Source organism: Chlamydomonas reinhardtii, chromosome 8 (assembly GCF_000002595.2).
Source record: "Chlamydomonas reinhardtii strain CC-503 cw92 mt+ chromosome 8, whole genome shotgun sequence".
Taxonomy (NCBI): domain Eukaryota; kingdom Viridiplantae; phylum Chlorophyta; class Chlorophyceae; order Chlamydomonadales; family Chlamydomonadaceae; genus Chlamydomonas; species Chlamydomonas reinhardtii.
In genome coordinates, this window is record NC_057011.1 from 782,156 (window position 1) to 792,932 (window position 10,777).

Sequence of the window (10,777 nt, forward strand, 5' to 3'; positions counted from 1 at the left end):
ACAACACAACCGGAGGTGAGGAAGCGTTGCTGAGCTCATTCATCAGGGGTGCCTTTCGTGGCGTAGAGCTGAGGTGAAAGGAGGCTGGTATAGGAATGACGACTGAAATATGAGTCTGATATGGACCAAAGGTATTTATTGGGGATGCTGGCGTGCGCACAACCTTGGGGGGGGTCGGGGCTGTGCGTTGGACGTCGGATGGTTGGACGTCGCACAGTAAGTTGCGGCAAAACCGTTCCACAACACACACTGCGGAGCACACCTTCTATCTACTTGAGGCAAGCTCCAACGCACTCAGGTGCTTGCACTGGCATACCTCATCAAAATTTCAAAAACACCCCGCACGCAGCGTGGCCTTCGGAGTTCCACGAATATTGTACAGTGCCCCCATGGTATTGGGGCCATCCGTGGCGCTCGCCGACACAGCGTCCCCAGACGTCAACGCAATATGTTGGGTTTGCGCGTAGGACAGACGACCACTCAGGACGGCGTAAGGGGGCTAGCGCTAAGACAGGATCAACCTCAGACCAGAACCGGACGGTTCCTCCAGACTCTGCAGCACACACACTCTGCAGCACAGACTCCCAATTACTCGCTATCGCTATCAGTGCAGTGTACAGGGTACAACCCACGGTGTTTATCATCGCAACCTCTCCTGCTCATGTCAGTGCACGGTTTGTGTATCCGTGTTGCACACCGTGCATGAATCGTGGCGTCGAGAAACACGCACCGGCACCGGTTCTCCCCTGCGCACCGGTTCTCCACACACCTCCAAGGACATGCCCACTTGGAATTTCTCACATCACATCCAATGCGTATCCCTCAGCCGTACCTGCTGCTTATGCTATGAAACTCAAGCAGTGTTTCCAAAACCCGCTTTATCCACCACAGTGCATGGCGAAAGGCGTCCTGACAGCGCAGCTATCCCAAAGCTGTCCTACCCACACCATTCCACCCAAAAGCAAGACGCATACGTTCAGTAATGCTGAGGTATCCCACACAGAAAAGACAAAAGGAGAGCCCAACCGACGCCTGCATTGAACGTTGCCGTTGCACCCCCGCTCTGCGCCAGAACCATCAAGCGGCGCAGGCTGCCAAAGCTAGCTAGTAGAGACAGCCGCGCCTGTCTGCGTACACTTCGGCTGTCGCGGAGCGGCCGTCCTGCGAAGCACAGGAGGGAGCGGGAGTACTGCAAGCGTCAGGCCAACACGGAAACGACAACAGTGGTGCGTGGCCCCACCCCCTCTTCCCCGCCCCACCCCCGTGCCGTGGTCAACTTTGCGCGGCCCACCCGTCAAGGTCTAGATCGCCCACCTGCACTACTTCTTGAAGACGGCGGAAATTATTGTGCATAAAAAGCTGTCGGGGGATACCGTCGACAGCACCAACAGGAGCAGCACCAGGAAGTAGAGCCGCAGCTCTCCGAAATCCCGGTCGATCTTCGTATTTATTTGATCAACTTTTGACAGCATCTGCTCCTCGACGTCCTCCACGGAACGCGTCAGCCGCGCCATTTCGGCCGGGCTCGCCACGTCCTTATTCACTGTGAACTTCTCAGCAAGGTACTTGCGAACAGCACTTGGAGGTCGCGACACGCAGGTCGCCACGGTGCGCTTAAGCTGGAAGCCACGGCGCGGCAAGACGGCGCGCGGCACGTCCACCTCGCATCCAAGGAAAGACATTTGACCAAAAGCTGAGCTAAGTACTAGTAGGGTTCCTTTTCTTTTGCGAATTGCAGTCTGGCTCCGTGCATAACTAACTTCTCGTGGGATGACGCGTGACTGGATAAAAGAAACGGCTTGCGCAAAATGCATTTCACAAAGCGGAGGTCGTTCTTCAAGCAAGCCTGTTGCGCATGCGCAGGCACCCCCTCCCGCCCCATCCACTCCCTCCCGTACATCGTGCTGGGCCCTGGTGGCGCTGGTGTTCTTCAGGTTGGTTCCGGGCGCATCCTTTCTGGTAGTCCCAAGCAACGCCAGCCCGGCCGCCGTCGTCCAGCCCAGCCATCCCAATACAGCAGCCGCCTTCCGTCAGCCAGCCATGGGCGCGACCGTCCACAGCGTTTACCGTCGGTTACGAGGTAACATGTGAATTCGCAACTTGCGCTACTGACTGCCTACTCTCGTGCCGCCTGCAAGCCCACTCCGCCTTCCGCTCTGGTCTGCGTACGCATTAGTTCCGCAACACTCGTCATCCACTAACCAACCCCCACAAGAGGACGGGTTAGGACCCAGCCCTGGCTGGGGCGCCGGGTGTCACCCACCCTGTACATGGCGCAGTGGGTGTTCTTAAACTAGGTTTGGCTAAACCATGAAATGCCTCTACAAGGTCAAGTTGCGCGGCACAAGGTGGCGATCCAAAGGACAAAACACACATCAGCACTATCAGCACGCACGCAACCTGCCAGCAGTCCCACATACTCGCCAACATTTACCTGGATTATGGATGATTACCGTGCTTCTTTCCCCCCCTCTCCCCTATGCTCTCTGCCGCCTCCTGTGCTCACCTGCATGTATGGGGTGTGTGAAGCCGTAGTGCAGCACCATGACGGTGCTGCGCAGGCGCGGCAGGTTCCAGCCCTCGGCCCAGTCGCCGCCGCCGTGGTGGCCGCGGCTCAGAGCCCGATGCTGCTGGATATGTCGAGGTAGCCACTGGAGGGGGTTGGAAGAGGGGATTGCAGGCATGGCTAGTAAGAGGAAAAAGACAATCGTAGATTTCCTATCAGTGACCTGATGGGGATGAGGGGTGGGTGGGGCATGAGGGGTTGGCGGTGGCGTGAGGGAGTGGGGCCTACACGGGGGTCACGGTTGCTTGGTGTCACCGTTTCCACAGGAGGTAGGAGCCAAGCAAGGAGGAGCACACGGGGAATGAGGAGACCTCGCTCCTTGGGGCCTCCACCCCACCCCCACGAAGGTCCAGCCCGCACCTACCGGTCCCACAATATAGGCGGCCCCGCCCCGCCTTTACCTCCAACCCGCCGCCGCTTGCGCTGTGCGGCCGCGCCTCAGCCCCCTCACCTGTGCACCCACGTGCTGTCAGAGCCGAGCTCGTAGGCCCTCTGCATGCGGGGGCTGGGTGGCGATGCCTTGAAGTGTGTGTGTGTGTGTGTGTACGTGTGTGTGTGTATGTGTGCGTGTGTGTGGTTGGTGCGAGGCAGGGTCGGGGCAGGTACACGGACACAACTGATGTAACTAATGGCTGTGTGCACACGAGGTAGTGCTGGCCTGCTGCTGCTGGGCAGCTGCAACCTAGCTACGGCTATGGCAAGAGCGGGGGCATGGGCGTGCAGGGGGGAGAGGCGCGGCGGCTGAGGCGCATACGGAACGGCCATGCATGGACCATGCATGGATTCGGTACGCAGCTGTGAAAACGGCAATATCTTTTACTCAATGCCGTATCACGTGCTGCCCAAGCCTGGGGCCCAGCCCAGCCGCCTAGCCGAACCCGCAGCCACAGCTCCCCTCACCAACCCTCCCCAAATGACTCATGCCCCCTCCCCGCACGCACACAAAGCACGCACCTGCGGGATGAAGCCCGCCCATATGTCTAGGAGCGCAAGCAATGCGTGCGTGCGCGCGCTTGTGAATGTTATCAGGAGGAGCCGGAAGCCGCCCGTAGGTCGACTGCAACGCGCACACGCACTGTTATTACGGTAATTGAGAATGATTTAAAGACCAACAAAGCGAGGCCGAGAACGCCAGCGAGCACAGCGTTGGAGAGGCACTGTCGGGGCATGCGTGCGCAGGTACTGCGGCAGCGAGTGTGGGTCGGGGCGCAGCAGACATGCCACCGCCGCCGTCCCTCCCTCACGCTGTGGTGCGGCGGCGTAGAAAGATGTGCCAGAAGTTATATATTGCGATTACCGCCAGAAGTTCGAGGCTCTGCGCGCTTGCCTGAGCCCTGCGCTCAATTTGCTTCGCATCCCTGTGGCAGGTGGCCGCGGCTGTCACAGCCTCGGAGCGGCGTACCGATGCCAAGCTGAGTGACATGCGCGAGTTCGTGAAGGAGCAGGTGGAGGGCGTGCACGAGCACGTCGATGCGCGGTGCAACGCCCTACAGGAGAACTTCGGCCACCAGCTGGAGGAGTTGGAGAACCGCGTGGTGCACCGCTTAGCTGTGCATGTTGCGGACGCGCATCGACGTGCTCGTGCACGCCCTCCACCTGCTCCTTCACGAACTCGCGCATCCCACTCAGCTTGTCATCGGTGCGCCGCTCCGAGGCTGTGACAGCCGCGTCCACCTGCCACAGGGATGCGAAGCAAATTGAGCGCAGGGCTCAGGCAAGCGCGCAGAGCCTCGAACTTATGGCGATAATCGCAATTTAACTTCTGGCACATCCCTCTACGCCGCCGCACCTCGCGCTTCCAAAAGTCAAAGCCGCGGCCCACATGGTGTCATTGCCACCCGGTTTGTGTGGTTGGTGGGGGTGGTGATGGGTGGGCAGTGGTGTTGGTGGCGGTGGCGGTGGTGGTGGCGGCGGGTGGGCGACCAGTGCGTGGCGACAGACCAACATTACCGACACACACTGACGCACCCAGGTCTGATGTCCCTAGCTCTGACTGCCCGCCCCTCCTCTCTCCCCCCACCTCTCTACCCCCGCCTCGCCCTTGCCACTGCCACTGCCACTGCTGCCACTGCCCCCACACCCGCACCCGCACCCGCACCCGCACCCGCACCCGCACCCGCACCCGCACCCGCACCCGCACCCGCACCCGCACCCGCACCCGCACCCGCACCCGCACCCGCACCCGCACCCGCACCCGCACCCGCACACGCACACGCACACGCACACGCACCCGCACACGCACACGCACACGCACACGCACACGCACACGCACACGCACCCACGCACACGCACACGCACCCACGCACACGCACAGGCACCCACGCACCCGCGCACCCGCACCCGCACCCGCACCCGCACCCGCACCCGCACCCGCACCCGCACCCGCACCCGCACCCGCACCCGCACCCGCACCCGCACCCGCACCCGCACCCGCACCCGCACCCGCACCCGCACCCGCACCCACGCACCCGCACCCACGAACCTCGTGGTAGATTCCTCCGTTGTAGTCGGGGCCTCAGCCGTCGTACTCGCACAGACTGTTGCCGTCCACCGCGCAACAAGACGACGGGGGGAGGGGCGGAGGGGATGAGTCAGACATGTGGTGTGGGGAGAAGGGGAAGCAGGGGGCGGCAGGGGGAGGGGATCATATGCCCAAGCCCGATGAAATACGGTGTCAGGGGACATGGCACCGGCAAGGAGCAGGCAAGGGGCGCGGTATGGCATGGTAGGGCGGCATGCACCAGTCGACCGATCTACCCAGGGTTGCCTAGTACGTCACCCTCGTGCTTGAAAAAACGCAACACACACAAGCGAACATGAAGTTGTAGAGTCCTCTATAGTACGCGTATTAATAGAGCGTACTGGGATTCCGCATACAGTACGTTTAAATACGCTGCATACCGTATTACGCTATACGCTGGGCGGCGAAATCCGGGGGGAACCCGGGGCGAACACGACACGCGTGCCCCGGGTGCCTGAATCGATGTGTGCGTAAATTTTGATTTGCAACCTTAGTCTTCTAGCGGAGCTTCCTCGAGCGTATTACTCTTACATTAACTTCGACGGATGCGGACATCCTTCCTCGCATCCCTCGCCCGCCACAGCGCGGCCACTCCTGCCTTCCTCCCAGGTGCGCGCGGTCCACGAGCGAGCCGCCGCATGTCGTCCTCACGGCTGCCGTATGTACGGCTGCACCGCTGCAACAGGGCCGCAGGGGGCAGCAGCAGCAGGGGGCAGGGGGCCGGCGGGGAGTGGGTGCGTGTAACTTCCCGTTCCTGACAACTCATCGAAAGGCCTTTTCCCGTCGTTACAGTGCGTGTGGCAAGAGGGCGCCTACTTGCAAGTATGAAAGTGCTGGGGCGCAGCCGCGCAGGGCTGGTGTTGGGGCTTCTGCCCACGTCTGACGCCGATTGCGACTGGACCCACGGGACAGTCCTAGAACGGGAACGGTTGAAGGCTGCTCTCAAGAGTTCCAACATAAGTAGCTCTTCCCTGAAACCCTCCCCCTGGAGAGAAAGGCGAGTAAGGACGTTGGTGGATTGCGCGCTGGAGGTGCCGCCGGCTTCGGGTGCGGCCAGCAGAACGCGGAACGATGGCGTGGCGCGGTTCTTCATTCTAGAATGACAGATCTGTCGCCGGCTGCAGCTTGCCCCCCGCCCAATCGAAAAAAACTCCCGATGCCGTCAGCCCCCTTCCCGGCTGCAACCCCTGCCGAGCTCCTGCCGCCCGGTGACCCGGCGTCCGCCGTCCCCAGCCGCCTTGCGAGCTGTTGCCCGACGACCCAGCAGACCCCCCCCCCCGCGGAACTGGGACCGCCACCGCCACCGGCTCCGCAATGTCGCTCGACCCGAGTGGAGATGATATGTGCGTTGACAACACCAACCGGCGACCGAGCGAGACGGCGACCAGCCCGCGGGTGGTATTTCTGGCGATTCCGGTAATCGCACCTGCGGGCTGGTTGCTGTCTCGCTTGGTCTTCGGGTGGCGTTGCCAACGCACATATCATCTCCACTCGGGTCCAGCGACATTGCGGACCCTTGGCCGGTGGCGGTGGCGGGGGGGGGGATCATATCGACTTGGGTCGAGCGACATTTCGGAGCCTGCGCTAGGACAGCCGCTGCGACGTTGGGTTTGGGGTTTTGCCCCGCCCCCGCCCCCGCCGGGGTACTTCCAGACTCACGCTTGTCCCGCAGGCTGGGGCCATCATCGGTCTCGGTGCACGCGCACCAACGATTGCTGCAAGTCGTTGTCTTGGGATGAGCGTTGGGCGGCATTGGCCCGAGGGGCTGCTGCCGTGCGCCGTGCGCCGTGCGCCAGTGCTGGGCACTGGGGCAGTACCGTACCTCGCAAGGGACGGACGCAGGGCAGGCAGGAATCACATCGCAACCATGGAGGGCGGTCATTTATTAGCCATCATCAGGAACCCCTGCCCGCACGCCGGCAATAGTTTCCCTTCACTCCGCTCCCCGCTGCCTGCTTTCTGCTATGACGGCCTACACTGCGACAGCGCCAACGACCTGCCGCGTGACCTGCCATCCAGGGGCGCGTGCAGACCAGGTCTGCTGAGGTCAGAGGTTGGGAGATGTCGTGTGCAAGCAACACGTACACACACACGCACCCAAGCCCCCTCCTGAGCACCCATCCCAACCCCTTCCTCTCCCGCTCTGTGTCCACCCGCCCTGCCCCCTCAGGCGCTGACGACCACCTGCTTGAGCGCTTCCCCGGCCGCATCCTCACGACCGACCGAGGTCACACCCGAGAACCCGCAGGTGCGTGCTTTGTGTGTGGGGGGGATCATGGGGGTGACTCAGATGCAAACGGTGACCGCGGCCAGAGGTGTCCGCCACGCGTGCCGCCACGCGCTCCACTACAAGGTCCCCCACGCGCTCCTCCATGTCGTCTGCCAGCTGCTGGCCGAAGTTCTCCTCCGGCTGGTCCACGTGTCCGCACGGGTCATTGGGATCGATGCTGTGGGACGCCATCGACCTGCGTGACGTGCTGCGTAATAATCGCAGCGAGCTTCTACTTGATCGCAGCTCCGAGGCCGCGATAGGGTGGTTGGGTGGTTTTCGTGCTTCGTGTTTACGAAGTGAAGTCGTAGCGGGGGGGGGGGGATGGGGGTTGGGAGGGTTGCAGCAGGGTGGGTTTATATGAGGTGCACCTGGCCTCCTCGGCCTCCGTAAGCCCCACCACACCCCCGTACACGGCTCCACCTCTGCCACTGCCCCCACACCCGCACCCGCACCCGCACCCGCACCCGCACCCGCACCCGCACCCGCACCCGCACCCGCACCCGCACCCGCACCCGCACCCGCACCCGCACCCGCACCCGCACCCGCACCCGCACCCGCACCCGCACCCGCACCCGCACCCGCACCCGCACCCGCACCCGCACCCGCACCCGCACCCGCACCCGCACCCGCACCCGCACCCGCACCCGCACCCGCACCCGCACCCGCACCCGCACCCGCACCCGCACCCGCACCCGCACCCGCACCCGCACCCGCACCCGCACCCGCCCTGGCCCTCAGCAGGTGGGTGGATGGAGGGATGGCTTTTTCAAGCGCCGCCGGTGCTGGACTTGTCGGTAGGGGGGCCGCAATAGCCAGTATGTGGGTCTAGGTCCGTTAGCGTAGGGAGGTAGATGGGTGGATCCTGCCTCAGCGCGAGCCCCAATACACCGTCCTGAGTGGTCGTCTGATCTAGTCGCAAACTCAACACATTGCTTCGGCGTGTGGGGGTGAGCCTGAGGTGTGGTGTGGGGAGAAGGGGAAGCAGGGGGCGGCAGGGGGAGTCGGTCATATGCCCAAGCCATGGAGAACCGGTGCGTGTTTCTCGGCGCCACGTTGGCGAGAGCCACGGATGGCCCTATACCTGCCTACGTACTAGGACCGTGGGGGCATGTCGCACCCATGGAGAGCACTGTAACGAAATCTGCTGTGCTTAATGCTTTCATCGGGGCGGCGAAAGCCGGGGAGAGCCGGGCTAGAAATCAGTCAGAGCTAAGAACCAGCCGGCGGCTGAGACTTAGTCGGGGGCAAGAAGCGGGCGACTCAGAGCCTGCTTACCTCATGCACACACAGGCCCCCGCCTGTACGTGTGGGCGCGCGCAGGGACGGGCAGGGATGAGCCTGACTGCTACGTTTCCTCGCAATCGCACACAATGCATGAACGTGTACTGAGAGACCGGTGACCTGGTGTAAAGCTTGGGACTGGATGGAAGGGTGGGTGCAGAAGCGCGAATTGCACGTGCCAACAAAACACACAGACTCGCACGGCAACCCCGCCCCCGCGACACCAGCAGCGCGCCCCGTCACCCATCCCGCAACTCGTCAATCACATACATGTGAAATGTCGCTTACAGAGCCCGATTTAGGCGCGTTATGCAGAAAAACCTCAACAGAACTGTAGCTAGCTCGGTCCCGTAGGAGTTGAGGGGGCGGCAAACAAATGCGGAGGCACGAGCCGTGCTACCGATGAATATGCAAGACGTAGATATCGGAATTCAGGGACCGTGCCAGGAAGATGACTCTAAAAATTGGCTTTCGCGACCCATTTTAGACGTCCTGCGAGAATACGTGGTTCCGAACCTCTATTGTGCGCCCGATGGAAGCTCTACTGCTCATGTCGGAGCCCCAGACGAGCTGCCGAATCGGCTCGCTGACAACTCCCGGCGGGCTGCGACAGAGGAGGCAGCGGAAGCGCGGGAGCGTCGGGAGGCACTTGCGTCGCTGCCCTGTGTGTGCCGCGACTTTGCAGCGGCCTTCAACTCAGCCGAGCACGCGGCGGTCGAGGTGCGCACCTTGGAGGAATGGAAAGGCGCTTCAACAGCCTGTGTGCATGCTCGTGACTGCCGGGGACTCTGGGGTGTGGGGGGGGTGTTTCGCACGCGTGGTTCCCAATCTAGCAGCGCACGCACCACAGCGATCTCACAAATCAGGGCTCGTACACACATGGCACGTGCGCTGCCGTACTGCCGCTGCTGAGCGGCGTACGGCTGCGGCTGGTGTGAACATTCTTCTTTACGAGCCACATCCAAGGCTAAAGGTCCGAAAGGTCCGAAAGCGCGTTGCATGGCATTGGCTTCGCAAAGGTGCGAGCCATCCTGACATGTCATAATGCGTAATGACACGCAGGTCCGGCTTTGGGATACCGCCCACATCCAGTCCCTGCAGTGCCACCTAGCAGCCCTGGGCGATGGCGGCAGCGGCGGCGGCGGCAGTAGCAGCGGCGGTGGCGGGGGTGGCGGCGGCGCCGCCGGTGGCAGGGACGGTCAGCCTGCGGCGGGCTGTTACGCCGCCAGCGGCGGCGCCGCCGCCGGCGGTACGGATGGCGGCGGCAGCGTCGAGGGCGGAGGCAGGGATGGCGACGGTGGCGGTGGTGGCGGTGGTGGCGGTGGCGGAGCTGATGGTGGTGGTGGTGGTGGTGGTGGCAGTGGCGGGGGCCGCCTGCTCCGGCTGTCTCTTCTCAGCCCCCAGCATGACCCAGGGGACTGCCCGGGGTGTATGGACGCGGTTGGAGAGCTGCTGCTGGGCCACGCCGGCGGCGGCTGTAGCAGCAGCGGCCAGGGCGGAGGCGTAGGCGGAGGCTGTAGCACAGAGGGCGGCAGCGCGGGAGGCGGCGGTGATGATGGGCACGGCAGCGGGGGCGGCAGCGGCAGCGGCGGCGGCGGCGGCGGCGGCGGCGACGCGCAACCGGCGGCGGCTGAGGAGCGGGTGGTGTGGGCGTGTGGCCTACCCAGCAGGTGCGCGGAGGCGGCTGTCTCCGGTCGGCTTGAAGTGCAGGAATGAAAGTGCTGGTTCGTGTTGCTAATTGCGCTCCGGTTTCATATGTTACATGTTTCCAGACGCTAGCACTATAGCAACCCACGGTGGCATTCCGTTCGTATGGCTGTACGGCACACACGGGCTGCCGCATTCAACATGCCGTACGTATTCCTGCGTGTGCCGGGCCCAACCCAACTACCTTTGGCCCCGCCGGCTGCGCAGCTGCTGCTTAGCTTCCTCGCCGCCACGCGACGAGCCCGTCCTTCCATCCATGCATGCAGCATCCGGGTGCTGGAGGCGGAGGGCGTGTGTGCGGTGCCGGCGCTGCTGCTGGCGGCGGCGGCGGGGCTGCCGGCGCTGGAGGCGCTGTCGCTGTCGGGGCTGCCAGCGCTGTGGACCTACCAGGTGCGGGCGCGGGGGGGGGGTGCCAGGAGGGGGAGGCGGG

At 63.4% G+C, this 10,777-nt stretch overlaps 2 protein-coding genes across 2 annotated transcripts in view; one reads left to right on the forward strand and one right to left on the reverse strand.

The window, feature by feature from the left end:
* Positions 1-178: 178 nt before the first annotated feature.
* On the reverse strand, positions 179-1,784 carry CHLRE_08g360650v5 (uncharacterized protein). The gene is made up of 2 exons (XM_001702277.2): positions 1,315-1,784; positions 179-1,161 (listed from the first exon to the last, which is right to left on the reverse strand). The coding sequence occupies exon 1, from the start codon at positions 1,680-1,682 to the stop codon at positions 1,320-1,322; it is 363 nt and encodes a 120-aa protein (XP_001702329.2). The 5' UTR covers positions 1,683-1,784; the 3' UTR covers positions 179-1,161; positions 1,315-1,319.
* A 7,170-nt stretch (positions 1,785-8,954) lies between these two features.
* The window catches only part of CHLRE_08g360700v5 (uncharacterized protein), a 7,728-nt gene continuing 5,905 nt past the window's right edge, over positions 8,955-10,777 (forward strand). Inside the window, exons 1-3 of the mRNA XM_043064809.1 lie at positions 8,955-9,360; positions 9,703-10,310; positions 10,614-10,737. Of these exons, the coding sequence (XP_042921810.1) occupies positions 9,049-9,360; positions 9,703-10,310; positions 10,614-10,737 (1,044 nt within the window). The 5' untranslated portion in view covers positions 8,955-9,048. The remainder of the gene's footprint in view (positions 9,361-9,702; positions 10,311-10,613; positions 10,738-10,777) is intronic.